At 43.5% G+C, this 17,444-nt stretch overlaps 1 protein-coding gene across 5 annotated transcripts in view; it reads left to right on the forward strand.

Annotated features, from left to right (window-relative positions):
* The window catches only part of LOC127009549 (rho GTPase-activating protein 45-like), a 285,593-nt gene that overhangs the window by 219,260 nt on the left and 48,889 nt on the right, over positions 1-17,444 (forward strand). For all 5 annotated transcript variants that reach the window (XR_007762051.1, XM_050882726.1, XM_050882725.1 and 2 more), the window contains 4 exons: positions 10,170-10,307; positions 11,713-11,805; positions 13,211-13,405; positions 17,071-17,275. Coding sequence is in view for 4 of the 5 variants with exons in the window: in XM_050882726.1 (XP_050738683.1) it covers positions 10,170-10,307; positions 11,713-11,805; positions 13,211-13,405; positions 17,071-17,275 (631 nt within the window). In the remaining variant the exon portion in view is untranslated. The remainder of the gene's footprint in view (positions 1-10,169; positions 10,308-11,712; positions 11,806-13,210; positions 13,406-17,070; positions 17,276-17,444) is intronic.

The raw sequence follows: 17,444 nt of genomic DNA on the forward strand, positions 1-17,444 counted from the left end.
GGCAACATATAAAATTATGCATTAGTAACAGTATGACGCAAATAGACCAAGTCAGAAGTAATCAAAGGTGAAGTTTGTGAAATATACGAAGGCAAAAAACTGAACATGTTGATATTAATCCGTAAAAGTGTTCATAGAAGGCTCGTACGGAACGGTGTCTGAATCTTGTATCAAAGTGATGGCTTAAAATGGAAGAGTGTGATACGGACTAATACACGTTTCATGTTAGAACACAAAGGTAAATGCTGTCAAGACAAAAGAAGAAAAATAACTGTTGACATTAACTCGTAAAAGTGTTCATAGAAAGCTCGTAGGGTATGTGTCTGAATCTTGTACCAAAGTGATGGCTTAAAATGGGAGAGAGTGTCATACGGACTAACACGCGTTTCATCTTAGAAAACAAAGGTAAATGCTGTTAAGACAAAATAAGAAAATTAACTGTTGACATTAATTCGTAAAAGTTGTTAATAGAAAGCTCGTATAGGAAAGAGGTGTGAAACTGATTGTAAAGGGATGGGTCCTGGGAAGGGAGAGCTTGTGTTATGGACCAGCGTGTGTTTCATGGCTTGGTCTACTGTGTGTGTTTCAGGTCATTTTTTTCACGTCTCTCTTTCCCGGTGAATCACTCGGGCAGTAAAGAAATAAATTTGTCGGATCATTTTTCACCACGTTTTTTTTCCTCCTTTTCACTCGCGACTCAATCGGTGAAGAGAAAAAGCGCTGTCGGCCTCGCTGCCTCGGCCTTTGTGTGTCATGATAACCTGCTTCGTTTTTTTTCTCCCGTCATTTTTGGGGCGTAAGTTAATTGGCTCAAAATGAAACCGTTCGGTGTATCTGTTGACAGTTACTGCGATCTCTCTCTCTCTCTCTCTCTCTCTCTCTCTCTCTCTCTCTCTCTCTCTCTCTCTCTCTCTCTGTCTCTGTCTGTGTCTGTCTGTGTCTGTCTGTCTCTCTCTGTCTCTCTCTCTCTCTCTCTCTCTCTCTCTCTCTCTCTCTCTCTCTCTCTCTCTCTCTCTCTCTCTCTCTCTCTCTCTCTCTCTCTCTCTCTCTCTCTCTCTCTCTCTCTCTCTCTCTCTCTCTCTCTCTCTCTCTCTCTCTCTCTCTCTCTCTCTCTCTCTCTCTCTCTCTCTCTCTCTCTCCATTGTTTTTTTTTTCTTTTACATCGTTGTCGTTCTAAATTATTGTTCACACGGCATTTCATTATATTTCTGTTATTTTTTTTGCCGTTTTCACATTTTTTTAACATTTTAATTAACGTTTTCTGGAGAACTCTATTAGGGGGAATGTTTCTTTTTTCCCGTTTCACTTCCGCGCGGAGTTTCGTTTCATTATTATTACTATTTCATCCAGTTTCGTAATGGACAGATAAAACGTATACCTCGTCCGTGTACATGAGTGTTTTTTTTTTGCCTACTAACCCGTTAACTTTTTGCGTAATAATAGTTCTGTTTTTGTTTCCGTTTCATTTCGCAGTAAAGTTTCATTCTGTACTATCTGAACTTTTTTGTACTTATATACTTAAATTGATTGCTAGTGATATGAATTTTTTTTGTCACATCGAAGTCTTATTCTGCAGTATTATCAGTTTTATATATAATCTCTAACGTCTACTTAATTTTAGCGGCCTGTATAAATTCAAGCGTTTCAGATCACATTAAAGCTTCACTCCGCAATAACATAACTCTTCTTCCATTCAATAACTTCAACTCAATTTTAGTCAGCAGTATCAGTTAAGAGTAGACTTTAAACTGCAATTTCATCTGTTTTTTCATATATCTCAAGTTCAGTAGCATCCGAGTGATTGCATATTCCTTCTTTCATATGCGTTCAAAACAGGGGTGTCTTTCTTATATATAAGTTCAAAGTAAAGCTATATTTCCCTGTCATCGGCACAATATTCCATCCGCTTATATATCAGCTTCCACAAAACTCTAGTGAACAAGGTGACTGCTTATTCTTTTTTTCATATGCGTTCAAAACAGGGGTGTGTATTTTTATATATAAGTTCAAAGTAAAGCGTTATTTCCCTGTCATCGGCACAATATTCCATCCGCTTATATATCAGCTTCCACAAAACTCTAGTGCACAGGGTTTTATATTCTTTCCCAGTAACAGTTTAAAGGATAATTATATTTCGTTATCGGTGCAAAGGCTTTTATTTTCCCGTCCACTTTCCGGCTTCCGCAGAATTCTAGCGGAAAAAAGATTCACTCGCTTTCATCTCCCGCCAATCCTTTCCTTGCTCCCCGTTGATGCTGTTGATTCTTGCAGCTTTACTACGAGTCACATGTGTCGCGGGAAAAGAACTAATCTGACTAATCTCTCTCTCTCTCTCTCTCTCTCTCTCTCTCTCTCTCTCTCTCTCTCTCTCTCTCTCTCTCTCTCTCTCTCTCTCTCTCTCTCTCTCTTATTTAATCTTTTCCTTCTTTCCTTCATCTCTTTGTTTGTTTCTCTTCACCTTCCTTTTATCTCCTGTTTTCTCTTATCTGTGTGGTCTGAATGTCTATGTCAATCTCTGTCTCTATCTCTCTCTACCCTAAGCTAACCTAACTCCTCTATTTATCTATCTATCTACCCATCTATATCTCTCTACCTAGCCTAACCTAATTCGTCTGTAACTATCTATCCCTATCTCTCTCTCTATCTGTCTATCTGTCTATCTCTGTATCTCTTACTCTACCCTCTCTCATCTCTCTTCTCTCCTAACCTAACCTAATTCGTCTGTAACACTCTCTCTCTCTCTCTCTCTCTCTCTCTCTCTCTCTCTCTCTCTCTCTCTCTCTCTCTCTCTCTCTCTCTCTCTCTCTATCTCTATCTCTCTCTCTCTCTCTACATATCCTAACCTAATCTAACACGTGTCTCTGTCTATCTGTCTGTCTGTCTCTCTATCTCTTTCTACCTAACCTAACCTAACATGTCTCTATCGATCTATTTCTACCTGTCTATCTACTTGTCTATCTGTGTGTCTCTCTTGTTTCCGTGCACATAAGCTCCGTAAAGAGAGAGAAAAAGAGAGAGGGAGAGAGAGGGGGCAGGATTAATTAAGCTAATCTCTCTTCTCTCTTTCTCTCGTCTACGGATTCACAATACAACACAATGAAGGGATCAACTTTGCGTAACTCTTCAGTGTAGCGTTTGCGAGTCTTCCATTAATGCCTCGCAGGGAAGGGCGCCGAGGAGGGGACTCGCGTGTCTTTACCCGTAATCTGCTGGGAGTTTTGTTTCCAGGTGTAGTTTTGTGTCGTGTTCTTCCTCTTCTTGGCAAGGGAGGCGACTCGAAGCTCTCTGGGGTGATGTGATGCGAAGGGAAAGAACGGGAAAGTCTGATTGATGCTTCCAAAGAGAGATATAGATAGATAGAGGGAGGAGAAAGAACAGACACAGACAGACAGACAGACAGACAAGTGGACAAACAGACATGCATAAGTTGAGAGACATACATATAGACAGGCAGACAAACAGATAAACAAAGAGACAGCCATTCAGAGAGACAGACAGAGAAACATACATACACAAGTAGAAAGACAGAGACAGACAGACAGGCAAACAGATAAACAGACAGACACATTGAGAACCATACATACACAAGTAGAAAGATATAGAGAGACAGACAGACAAACAGATATACAGACACACACAGCCGGACGCATTGAGAACAGACATACACAAGTAGAAAGACATACAGATTAGACAGACAGACACACAGAGAGACAGACAGGATGAGAAATAGACATACAGATAGACAGACAGGCAAACAGACAAACAGACAGACAGACACGTGGACAAACAGACATGTACAAGCAGAAAGTCACAGAGAGAGAGAGAGAGAGAGAGAGAGAGAGCACAAACAGACAGACAGACGGACAGATTGAGTGACATTATATTAGATGAATAAATTGATTGTGAAGGAGAGGCGGAGTCAGTCAGTCAGTCAGTCAGTCAGTCAGTCAGTCAGTCAGTCAGTCAGTCAGTCAGTCAGTCAGTCAGTCAGTCAGTCAGCTCCTCTTTCTTGCTTTCTTTCCCCCATTCTTTCCACCTTTGATTGTTTTATTATTTATTGTATTTGTTTTCCTTTACATTCCGTTAGTTCATTTATTCATTGGCATTTTCCTCATCCATTTATATATTAACTCGTTGTTGTATTTATTCATTCATTCTCTCCATCATTCACTCATTCATTTTCTCATTTACTCACTCATTCATAGTCTTACCCCTTCACAACTTTCATTCACTCGCTCACTCACTCACTAACTCACTCACTTTCACTCATTCACACAAACTCAAGCACTCACTTTCATTCATTCATTCATTCACTAACACGCTCACTCACTCACTCATTCGCTGTCCCTCCCTCACTCCCTCCCTCCCTCACTCACTCACTCATTCCCTCCCTCCCTCCTTCCCTCACTCACTCACTCACTCACTCCCTCCCTCACTCACTCACTCACTTACACTCATTCACACAAACTCACGCACTCACTCTCACTCATTCACTAACACGCTTGCTCACTCACTCACTCACTCACTCACCCATTCACTCGCCCACTCACTCACTCACTCACTCACTCATCCACTCCTTTATCTTCTTTCTTTACTTATTAATCTGTCAGAAAGAGTAGATTGTTTGCACCATTTTTTTTTCCTCTTTCGCTGTTTTCTTTCTTTTTCATTTTCTTTCTCTGCCAAAAATTTCCGCGGCTAATTCTGCGGGGAGAGAGAGAGAGAGAGAGAGAGAGAGAGAGAGAGATTGGAAAGTCTGTTTTGTGTCCGTTTTCTTTACATTTTTTTTTATCCTCCTCTCCTCTCTCTCTCTCTCTCTCTCTCTCTCTCTCTCTCTCTCTCTCTCTCTCTCTCTCTCTCTCTCTCTCTCTCTCTCTCTCTCTCTCTCTCTCTCTCTCTCTCTCCATTTTCTTCCATTTCTTTTCCTTTTTTCTCTTCATTTCTCTTCCTTTTTCCTTCTCTTTCTATTTTTCTTCCTCACTTCCTCTTTCCATTTTTCTCACTCTTTCTCTCCTTCCATTATCTGTCTTTCCATTTCTCTTCCTAATTCCCTCTCTTTCTTCTTTCCTCTTCTCTTCCTCTTTCCCTCTCTTATTCTTCCCATTCCTCTTCCTCTTTCTCTTCTCCCCGTCCCTTCCTCTTTCATTCCAACGCTTCCCTCAATAATCCCTACCTCCCCCCCTCTCCCCCTCTTTCCCCCTTCCTGTCTCTCCATCTCCTCTCTCCCTTTTCCCCTCTCTTCCTCCCCCCTTTCCCCCTGCTCCCCCGGTCACAATGGTAGGTCTGCATTATCTATAGACTAGGATTGGGCAGAAAGACCCCGCTAGCCCGTCACTGCCAGGGGGGATAAAGAACGGAAGAGGAAGAGGAGGAGGAGGAGGAGGAGGAAATGGAGGAGAGTGGTGAGGATGTGAGCATGAAAGTGAAAAGGAAAAAAGGGGAGGGGAAGTGAAGGGGGATGAAAGAATGGGAGGGGAAAGAGAAAGGAAGGAGAGGCGAAGCAAGGGAATGGAAAGACAAGAGAGAATGAGTGAGAAAGGAGAAGAGAAGGAGGATAGGTGAAGGGAAATGGAGGTGAAAGAATGCAAGAAGAGAAAGAGGAGAAATGAAGGATAAGAAAAGGGGAATGATAGACAGAAGATAAAGAGATAAAGAAGATGGGAGAATGAGATGAAAAGTGAAGGAAAGGATGGGAGAAGGAGAGATAAAAGAAAATGAAGGAGAGGTGAAGAAGGCTGAGAGAACAAGGGCAAAGAGAGAAGGGAAGGAAGAAGATGAGAGGATTAGAGATAAAAGAGAAGGGGAGAAGAAGAGGGGAAGAGAAGAATGAAAGAAACAAGAGATGAGGAGAAAGACGAGGGCAAGAGGACGATGAGTATATGGGAATGAGAGAGAAAGAAGAGAAAGGAAGAGAAATAAGAGAGAGAGGAAGGACATATGGAAGACTAGATATTACAGTAGAGAAAGAGAAGGGAGAGGAAGAAAAAATAAAGATAAAAAAAGAAAAACGGATAAAGGGAGAAAGCAAAGATGATAATAAAGAGGGAAGGGAAGGGAAACTTGATTAGTAAAGAGCAAAAGAGGAAATTGAAGAGAGAGAGAGAGAGAGAGAGAGCAGAACGAAAGAAATAATAGAAAATGGAGTGAAAGGAAGGAACGCATTAGAGGAAGGAAAGAAGGGAGGAAGAAAGGGGGGGAGGGAGGGGAGGAGAGAGGGGAAAGGGGGAAGGGGGAAGGGGGAGAAAGAGGAAGGACAGGAACAGACACAGACACAGATTAAATGTTGAGCAAATAGAAAGAGAAGCTGATTTTCTCTCTCTCTCTCTCTCTCTCTCTCTCTCTCTCTCTCTCTCTCTCTCTCTCTCTCTCTCTCTCTCTAACTCTATTTAGCCTACTTGGTCCCTGAATTCCGACCGGCGCAGAATTTACTTTTTTTTTTTTTTAACTTTGCTCTGCCGGTCTGCCTAATTTTTTGCTCTTTTATTTGCCTTTTTACCAAGTTCGCTTTTGTCTGTTATTTCTGTCTGTTTCTTCCATCCATTCCTATTCCTATTCTATTTTCTATTCTATTTCTCTCTCTCTCTCTCTCTCTCTCTCTCTCTCTCTCTCTCTCTCTCTCTCTCTCTCTCTCTCTCTCTCTCTCTCTCTCTCTCTCTCTCTCTCTCTCTCTCTCATCCCTGTTGTCTATGATTTATTTTTTTTTTTTTTTATATTTCAAGTTTCATCTGTAAGCATATTTTTTATCGTTCACTTCGTCTTAATTTTCTTTTTTTCTTCCGTGATATTTCTCTCGGCGTCTATTTTTTTCGTATATTTTCAACTTTTCAATAAATAACTCTCATATCTTTCAATCTCCCCTATCATTATTTTTTTGACCGTTTTATTATATTTTTTTACCCGAATCTCCAACTTTTTAAATTCTGTCAGCCGCTGCGATTCGTTTTTTTTTTTTTTTATTTTTTTTTACCGTTTGTCAATATTCATTTCATCGATTAATTTCTCGTTTCGCTTTTCGTTATCTATTGGTTCAACTTTTTTCCTGTTTTTTTATTGAATTTTGTTTTAGTTGATTTTGCGTGTGTCCAACTGCATGTGTGTGTGTGTGTGTGTGTGTGTGTGTGTGTGTGTGTGTGTGTGTGTGTGTGTGTGTGTGTGTGTGTGTGCATTTTCCGCGATTTTCTCTTTGTTTACTTTTCTCATATTCTGTGTGCTTGTTTGCTTGTTCATCTCTCTGTTTGTTTACCTCTCGCCTTTTCTGCGTCCGTCTGTCTGTGTGTCTGTTTTTGTATGTTGTCTGTGTCTGTCTGTCTGTATGTAGTTATTTTTTGTCTTTTTTTGTCTGTCTCTCTGTCTGCGTCTGTCTCTCTCTCTCTCTCTCTCTCTCTCTCTCTCTCTCTCTCTCTCTCTCTCTCTCTCTCTCTCTCTCTCTCTCTCTCTCTCTCTCTCTCTCTCTCTCTCTCTCTCTCTCTCTCTCTCTCTCTCTCTCTCTCTTACTCTCTTTCTTTTTTAGTTTTTCATTCCTTCTTTTTTTCTTTCTATTTTTTCTTTCCTATTATCCTTTCTTTTATTCCTTATATATCTATCTACAAATCTTTCTATCCATCTGTCTCTCTTTCTCTTCCCTTCTCTCCCCCCCCCTTCCCGTGACCAAACAGCACATTCGATACCGAGTGTTTGCTTGCCCCCAAAACCGTGCAAACAGTCGACTCCCAAAACATCATGAACAAATGCTCTTCCTGTGTGTGTGTGTGGGTGGGAGGGGTGGCGGGGGTGCATGGCATAGAAGGAAACAAATAAGGAAACAAAGAAAAGAAGAAAGCAGTAAATAAAAATGATAAATGAAGGGACAAAAAACGAAGGCAGGAAGGAAGGAAGAAAAACGAGAATGATAGAAATAATAAAAAAAAAAAAAATAATATGATGAATGTGTATATTTAGAGGAATTCCTGAGTATCTTCGTGCTGTGTCGAGCCTCCATTCTTATACATCGATGTCAGGTGTGCAGGTGTCTGGTGAGGGTTACCTGAGGGTCCGTCTTACCTGCCCTTACATTACCTGGATCTGCTCTTATGCTCTGAGGGGTTAATAAGGGATTAGGCTAGAGGGGGATACGCTCTTAGTATTTCATTAGTTTCACCTCCTTATCTCTTTATATATACATTTATTAATTCGTCTTTGTGTGTTACGATGCACCCTAATTGTTTTCCTTGTGTTTATCTATAACTCTTTGTATACATTCATTTATTTATTCATTTTTTGTGTCTCTTCCTGTATGTGTGTGTGTTTGTTTGTATTTATCTTCGTTCTTTACCAGTGTGGGTCACGATCTCTGTGTATGTGGATCTTGGGGCTGTCTGTTTGTCTGTCTCTGTCTGTCGCCCTTCTTTTCGTCTACGTTGTTATTTGTGTGTGTGTGTGTGTGTGTGTGTGTGTGTGTGTGTGTGTGTGTGTGTTTATGTGTTTGTTTGTATGTTTTCCTTTGGCTGTTTATCTTTTGTCATTTATCTGTTTTCTTTCTTCCTTTTGGTTTTATTTGTGTTTCTGTTTCGTTGTCTGTGTCTGTCTGTCTGTATATCTGTTTGTCTCCTCTTTTTGTCTGTTGGTTTCTATGTTTTACTCTCTCTCTCTCTCTCTCTCTCTCTCTCTCTCTCTCTCTCTCTCTCTCTCTCTCTCTCTCTCTCTCTCTCTCTCTCTCTCTCTCTCTCTCTCTCTCTCTCTCTCTCTCTCTCTCTCTCTCTCTCTCTCTCTCTCTCTCTCTCTCTCTCTCTCTCTCTCTCTCTCTCTCTCTCTCTCTCTCATATTTTTTCTTTGCCTCTCATCTTTCTTTCTTAAATTCATTCCTCACTTCTATCCTCTCTTTCCTCTTCCCATTTCTCCTCATCTCTTCTCTTTCCCCTCTTTTCTCTCTTCTTCTCCTCCTTTTCCTTCTCATTTTCTCCTCACGGACTTTTCTTCTCTTCTTTCTTGTTCCTCCTTCTTTTCATCTCTACTTCGCCTCCTCCTCCTCCTCCTCCTCTCTCTTCCCCACCTCTTTTTCTGTCTTCTTCTCCTTCTTTATTTCTTTCCTTTGTCTCTCCCTTCTCACCTTGACCTTTTCCTCTCCTCTCTCAATTCTCCTCTTCTTCCTGACATCCATTTTCCTTCTTTTCCGCTTCTCAGTTTTCTCCTCCTCCTCCTTCTCTTCTTTCTCCTTTGATCCCTCACCTTTCTGGTATTCCTTCTCTTCTTCCTCATCCTCCTCCTCCTCCTCCTCCTCTTTCCTTTCATCATATATCACATTCTTTCCTTCCATTATCCCTTTCCTCTCCTGAGCTCTTCTTTCTCTCTCTCCCATTATCTTTTTTTTGCCTCCTCTCTCCCATCAATCCTTTCTTAATTTTCCCATCCATTACTCTCCATCCCTCTTCCTCTTCTTTTTCTGCTTTTCATCACATGCTTTCCCTTCTCTCTCTCTCTCTCTCTCTCTCTCTCTCTCTCTCTCTCTCTCTCTCTCTCTCTCTCTCTCTCTCTCTCTCTAGTTCCTTCCTTCCGTCTCTCTCCCTCTTTCTTCCTCTCCCTTCCTCTCTCTTCTGTCTATCCCTTTCCAATTCCTGCATTCCGTCTTTGTCTCTCCTCTCTTCCTCTTCTTTCTCCCTCTCTCTCTCTCTCTCTCCTTTCTTTCCTTCCTTCACATTTATGCATTTCGCGCTCTCCTTTCCTCTTCTTTCTTTCTCCTGTTATCTCATCCCTTTCCCCAACTCTCATATGTCGTTCCGCAGCCTCTCTCTGTTCCTCTCCGTCTTATCATCCCCTTTTTACCACTTCTGTCATCTCGCAACCTCTTTTTCCTTTCTCCTTTTCACTGTGTCTCTTATCATCCCATCCTTTATTGCCTTTCTCATCACTCGCAACCTTCCTCTCCCTCTCTCTTCTATCATTTCATCCCTTGCCACAATATCACCCGTCTCTCAGCAGCCTCCTCTCATGCGTCCCTAACCTCTCAACCACCACACAACTCTATGCCTGATTTCCTCTTCCCCTCTCCCTGATCTCCTCTCCCTCCATCTTCCCCTCACACCTTCCTAACCTCTCCATCTTCCCCTCTCATCACCCTAACCTCTCCGTGCCTTCCTCTCCCTCCATCATCCCCTCACTCTAACCTAACCTCCCCCTGCCTTCCTCTCCCGCAGCCACTCACGGCACGGAGGAACGAGCATGACCGCGCACGCAAGGGAATCAAAGACATGTGGACCAAGGAGCTGAAGCGCGTGACGGAGGCGCTCAGTAACCTCAAGAAAGCCAAGATGAGCTACGACCAGCGACACCAGGTGGGCGGGGCGGAGTTGGCGACGGCGGACCTGTGTGACCGTGACGGCTGAGGCTCAAAGGGTGGCGGCAATAGACAGACAGATAGATAGATAGATAGATGGACGGATAGAAAGAGAGACAGACAGAGATATACAGACAGACAGGAGGGAGGAGGCATGCAGTTACTAAGTTCAGAAGAGCAGTCAGCGTGAAAATATCGATAGAAGATAGAAAGAGAGGCAACATGACGGTGGAATTTAAGAGGTAGAAGACTATCAGTAAGAGGAGAGCTGATGAGACGAAGAGCCTTAGACTTAGACAGACAGATAAATAGGTAGGTAGATAGATAGATAGATAGATAGACAGATAGATGAATGGATAGAAAGAGAGACAGACAGAGAGAGAAATGAATAGATGAATAGATATGTAAATAGATAAGGAAGTAGACAGATAGAGAGAGACAAAAGAAATATTGAAGGAAAGTAATAGAGAAAATAAGACAGACAGAGACAGAGACACACAGACAGACAGACAGAGAGAGCAGAAGAAAGAGAAAGATAGATAGATAGTAGATAGATGTAAATAGATAGATAGGTAGATGGATAAATTGAGACAAAGGTGAAAGATTGAAAAAAATAGAGAAAAAAAATAGACAAAAAAAAGATAGAGAAATATAGTGAGACAGAGAAAAAACAAAATACAAAAGGACCACAGACATAGAAATCAATAACAGACCATACAAATAATGAAACCTTTGGGGACCATACAGGAGTTCCATGGTTACCCTATGTAGACGAGGTCGATGGAGTTTATACAGAGGTTGGGGGGTAGGTAGGTAGGGGGGTAGGTTAGACTAGGGTAGGGTTAAAGGTTTGGGGGGGGGTAGGCTACGTTAGACTAGGGTTAGGTAAGGTTTGGGTAGGGTAGGAGAGGGTAGGCTACGTTAGACTAGGGTTAGGTAAGGTTTGGGTAGGGTAGGGTAGGGTAGGTTAGGTTAGACTAGGGTTAGGTAAGGTTTGGGTAGGGGGGGGTAGGTTAGGTCAGGTTAGACTAGGGTTAGGTAAGGTTTGGGTAGGGTAGCGAAGGTTAGACCAGGGTTAGGTAAGGTTTGGGTAGGGTAGGGTAGGTTAGGGTAGACTAGGGTTAGATAAGGTTTGGGTAGGGTAGGGTAGATTAGACTAGGGCTAGGTAAGGTTTGCGTAAGGTAGGGTAGGGTAGGTTAGACCAGGGTTAGTCAAAGTTTGGGTAGGGTAGGGAAGGGTAGGTTAGGTTAGACCAGGGTTAAGTAAGGTCAGGTTAAGATAGGTTAGGGAAGGGTTTTAGTCACACTGCGGAAGGTACCCAAACTCAGATGACCCGTACGCGACCAATTATACTCACAGTTAACAGCGGTCCTCACGTCCTCCCTTCCCCTTCCCTCGGCAGGAGCTGGGTCGGGCGCGGGAGGCTCTGGCGCGGGCCGAGAACACCGAGACGCAGGAGAAGCTGGAGAGGAAGAGGGACGAGGCGCAACACAAGGTGAGGGTTACGGTGTTGCCTCCGGTGGGTGTGGCGGGGCGGGGGAGGGGGGTAAAGGAAGCAGTTCAAGGGTAAAAATGAAGACAAAAAAAGCGCTAATCACTGCTCCTATATAAAGATGTATAGAGGAGTTGTCAAAAGAGAGGTCGGTTTCGAGAGGAAGGAATGTAGAAGGAACATGTTTTGAGTTTTATGGGTGACGAGAGGGTGAAGGAAGCAGTTCAAGGGTAAAACAAATGAATACAATAAAAAGCGCTAATCACTGCTCCTATATAAAGATGTTTAGAGGAGTTGTCAAAAGAGAGGTCAGTTTCGAGAAGAAGGAATATAGAAGGAACATGTTTTGAGTTTGGTGGGTGACGAGTGTTTTAAAATAGAATAGAGAGTGAACTTGTGAGGAAAAGAGATAATGTGGCTAGTTTAAGATATGTTTGAGCTTTATGGAGGATGAATGTGCCGGTAGAGGATGTGTTTCAAAATAGAGGAAACATGTTTTGAGTTTTATGATTGACAAGTGTTCCAAAAAAAGAATAATAGAGTAAACTTGTGAGGAAAAAAGATAACGTGAGTAGTTTAAAATATGTTTGAGCTTTATGGAGAATGAATGTGCCGGTAGAGGATGTGTTTCAAAATAGAGGCAACATATTTTGAGTTTGATGGGTGACAAGTGTTCCAAAAAAAGTATAAAAGAGTAAATTTGTACGAGAAAGGATAACGTGGTTAGCTTAAAATATGATCGTTTTATGGTAGATAAGTAGGTTTCAAAATAGGGGGAACATGTTTTGAAATTTGTGAATGATGAGTGTTTCAATAGAGTAAAAGAGTAAACATGTGATAGAAAGGATAACGTGGGTAGCTTAAAACATTCTTGATTTTTAATGGAGGATGAGTCTCTTTTAAAATTGAGAGAACAGGTATGACTCTTGTGGAGGCTAAAAGTCTGTTTCAAAATTGAGGTTACATATAAGTGAGTTTCATGGAGGATTTAGAGTCTTTCAATATCAAGGGACCATATTTGACTTTTATGGAGGGATGTTATGTGTTTTTGAAAATTGAGGAAGCCTGCTTGAGAGTCTTATGGATGACGAATCTGTTTCAACACTGAGGGAACATGTTAGCCATCTTAAGTTTCATGTGATAACGCAAACAAAATGAGAGTAAGCACTTCAAAAGGTGAATGTTTTTACCTGTCTGCTTTTACCTGTGCAGAAATGAATCACAGGTTAGTAACGAGTGTGTGTGTGTGTGTGTGTTCGTGTGCGTGTGCGTCTCCCCACAAGCACACATCTTCCTCCCCTTAATCACACACACACACACACACACACACACACACACACACACACACACACACACACACACACGACTAGCACCCCACGCCTACACCCCCCTCCCTTCTCCCCCGCAGGTCAGGGATGCGGAGTCGTGGTACAAGACGTGTGTTAACGATGCCAACGACCGCCACGCCTCGCTGCTCAAGCTGAAGCGTGACGTGCTCCTGCAGCTGCGAGAACTGATCCTGCAGTGCGACCAGACCATGAAGGCCGTCACCGTGGGCTACTTCCAGCTCCAGCACACCGTCGCCGCCCCCGCCCCCGTGCAGGTGAGAGATTGGCAACACTGCGGAAAGGGTCTGGGTTGCAATGCTGTGTCTCAAAGGGTTAGGATGATGGGTGATGGTGTTTAGTTAAAGATCTTGTGGGTAGGATAAGGTGAGGTCTCTAACTCTTTATTTCTTTTTTTACATTAGAGGACACGGCTAAAGGGCAATAAAAAGAGTACAAAAAAAGCCTGCTAACTATCATACGGCTCAGTTCTGGTCGCCTTACTAGAGAATGGATATCAAGACGTTAGAATCGGTGCAGAGGAGGATGACTAAGATGATTCACGGGTTGAGAAACTTCCCATATGAGGAGAGACTTAAACAAATAAACTTGCATTCTCTAGTAAGGCGGAGGGCGCGAGAAGACTTGATCAAAGTTTATAAATGATTTAAGAAGGATATTAGTAAGGTTTTTATGGTAAGAGAACCGGGTATGACACGTATCAATGGGTTTTGGTTGGATAAATTCAGATTGAACAAGGACATCGGCAAAAAGTGGCCAACCATCAAAGTGGTGGATGAGTGGAACAGGATTGGCAGTCATGTTGTGAGTGCCATTACATGTGAGATGTTGTGCCTGTGCGGTTTAAACAGTAATGGGGTGAGGTGACATGAAGTTGAGGTGAGGTTAGGTAAGGTGAGGTGAGATTGATCTGAGGTGAGGTGAGTTGATGTGAGATGCTGTGCTTGTGGAGCTTAAAAGAGGTGATGATGGGGTGAGGTGATATAAGAATGTGGAGGTTCGGTTCTGTTGATGTGAGGTGAGGTGAGTTGATGTGAGAGGCTGTGCCTGTGGAGCTTAACAGAGGTGAATTGGACGTCGAGGAGGCCAAATGAGCTGTCTGGTGTGCTGTCTCTATCTGGCTGTTACTGGAGGCGAGGCTCAGTGGGGTCTGGAGCCGCGGGGATATTGGAACGTCGCCCTTTAGCGTCTTGGGAGTTGGCTAAGACTTGAGGGAGGGGTGACTTGGGCGAAGGGTGAGGTGGGGGGAGTATGAGGGAGAAGGTGGGAGGAGAAGGAGGAGGAGGAGGGAGATGGTGGCTGAAGGTGAGGCGGAGGAACACAAAGAAAACACAAAAGAAGAACAAACAACAGCAGACGAGATGGTTCTTACGAGGTTGTTTTGTGACAAGCTACACTAACTATCTAATCAAAGGTGGAAGATGAAGGAAGGGTATGAGGTATGAGGGAGAGAGCGACTGGGAATGAGGACGAGTTGGCACGGTGTGAGGAAGAGGAGGGATAGTGGGAGAGTCAGGGATAGGGGACGATATATATGGACCGTATTCACAGAGATTTTAGGGTCTCAAACAACCATTTCCAAAAGCCACAAATTAGGTTAATGTGGTAATCATGAGTGCTTTTTATGTTCAGGGTGCGGAAGCCTTATCAGACTATCCCTAGGCGCAGAAAACTACTCGTGGACATGCTGACACAATCACCTCTACCAAAGCCTTATCAAATGTGTGTGTGTGTGTGTGTGTGAGCCTCGATATGTCTCAGAATATGTACCGTATAGAGTCTGTTTGTTTGTTTGTTTTTAGAGTTAAGGAAACAGCTCAGGGAAGGATATAAATAAGTAAAATAAAAGAACCCGCCAATCACTGTTCCTGTAAAGAAAATAGAGATGGGTAGGCAAAAGACAGGTCAATTTCAGATGAAGTGTAAGAGGGGGAAGTGGAGGGGGGGAGATGTCCACAGGGGAATATCTCCAGGGGGATTATGGGAGGGGGAAGAGGAGAGTAGAGAGGGGAGGGGGAGGGAGAAATGACAGCATGCAGCGAGGTTGGAATGAGAAAAGAAGGGAAGAGGGAGGGATGAGAAAGGTATGGAGGAGAGAGGGATGAAATATGAGGTTGAAATGGGAAAGGAAGGGAAGAAAGAGGAATGAACGATGTAAGATTGGGAAAGGAGGGGAAGAGAGAGGGTTGGGATGGGAAAGGAAGGGAAGACAGAGGAATGAACGATGTAAGATTGGGAAAGGAGGGGAAGGGAGAGGGTTGGGATGGGAAAGGAAGGGAAGACACAGGAATGAACGATGTAAGATTGGGAAAGGAGGGGAAGGGAGAGGGTTGGGATGGGAAAGGAAGGGAAGACAGAGGAATGAACGATGTAAGATTGGGAAAGGAGGGGAAGGGAAAGGGTTGGGATGGGAAAGGAAGGGAAGACAGAGGGATGAACGATGTAAGATTGGGAAAGGAGGGGAAGGGAGAGGGTTGGGATGGGAAAGGAAGGGAAGACAGAGGAATGAACGATGTAAGATTGGGAAAGGAGGGGAAGGGAGAGGGTTGGGATGGGAAAGGAGGGGAAGACAGAGGAATGAACGATGTAAGATTGGGAAAGGAGGGGAAGGGAGAGGGAAAGGAAGGGAAAACATCAGCTGGCATGAGTGAGCGATGTCGGGGCGGGAAGTCGGATGAGATGAAAGGGAAGAGGGAGACGGGAACACAATTGACCGGTGGCGTGTCTTGATCTGCTTTGTATTGCATCGAGGTAGGTCTTCTTTCCCTCCTCTCTCCGCCCCTCGCCTCATCATCCTCCCTTTGTCCGTAGCGTTAACTTCATTTGTCCTCCTCTTGTCACGCCTCTCCCCTCTCTCCCCTTCCACCATTTTTTTTGTTTGTTTTTGTAACGGTTTCTTCTTTTACCTGACCCCTTCTCGTTAATAGTCTGTCTGTTTGTCTTTCTGTGTTTGTCTGTGTCTATCTGTTTATCTCTCTCTCTCTCTCTCTCTCTCTCTCTCTCTCTCTCTCTCTCTCTCTCTCTCTCTCTCTCTCTCTCTCTCTCTCTCTCTCTCTCTCTCTCAATAGTTAGCATTAGTTAGACAAGGCTAACTCTATCAATGGGCGTCATCAGTACGTTAGAAGCGGTGCAGGGGAGGGTGGCTAAAATTATTCATGGGCTGAGAAACTTGTCATATAAGGAGAGGTTTAAGGGCTTCAATTTGCATGTTCTAGAGAGGGGAAGAGTTGAAGAGGACTTGATTGAAGTTTATAAATGTATCTTGGGCTTAAATAAGAATGTCAGTAAGGTTTATGTCTTACAAACTCCTTTTCTTCTTCATTTCCTCTTTGTCTCTTTTACTCATTCACTCATTCAGTCTCACTCACCTCCAGTTCTCTCCTTCTTCTCCTTCTTCACATCTATATCCCTTCATGCATTACCTTCTTCACACCTTCACTCCTTTTCTTTAATCATTCCTCTCACTCACCTCCAGTTCTCTCCTTCTCCTCCTTCTTCACATCCATATCCCTTCATCCATTACCTTCTTCATCTTCACTCCTTTTCGTTAATCATTCCTCTCCCTCCCTTCCTCTGTTTCTCTCACTCCTACCCTTCTTCTCTTCCCTCCCTTCATTCCTCCCCTCATTATCCTCCTCACCTCCCTCGGTCGCCTCAACATTCTAACACCTTCACCATTCACGGGTAAACTAAGAGATGGAGATAGACATAGAGAGAGTTTGATAGAAAGAGAAAAGAAAAGAAAGGCAATGGGTAGATATGGATAAGCTAAGAGAATAGGTAGAAAAATAAATAGAAGAAGAGAAAGAAGAAAAGAGTATATATCTACATTGCCACTACAAACAATAACGATGCAGAAGGTTGGAAAGTACGTACACCCATCCTACCGCGGCCTCGACTCACTCTACACTCCTCTGCACAGTTCCAGACGCTGTGCGAGAGTTCCCGCCTCTACGAACCCGGGTCACAGTACATGGAGTTCGTAAAGCGCCTCGGACCGTCGCCAGGACCCGACCAGCCCGAGTCCCCGTTCTCCTTCCAGCCCTATCGCCCCGGCGCCCCCTCGCTGTCACCCCACCACGACCCCGCCGCCAATGGAGCCGTACCGCACCACGACGACCTGCAGGGTGAGTGGCTAGGGCCTCGGTGTGTCGTAGTGATGGTCATGGGTTCGTATACTAAGCTTTGTTCTCTGTGTCTCAACTAACTGGCTAAGAAGAGTACAGGAGGAGGCCTTGGTTGGTAATATAAGACGCCTTCGCTTCTCACATCAGCTATTTCTAAAGGTCAAAGAGG

This window comes from Eriocheir sinensis, chromosome 41 (assembly GCF_024679095.1).
Source record: "Eriocheir sinensis breed Jianghai 21 chromosome 41, ASM2467909v1, whole genome shotgun sequence".
Lineage (NCBI taxonomy): Eukaryota > Metazoa > Arthropoda > Malacostraca > Decapoda > Varunidae > Eriocheir > Eriocheir sinensis.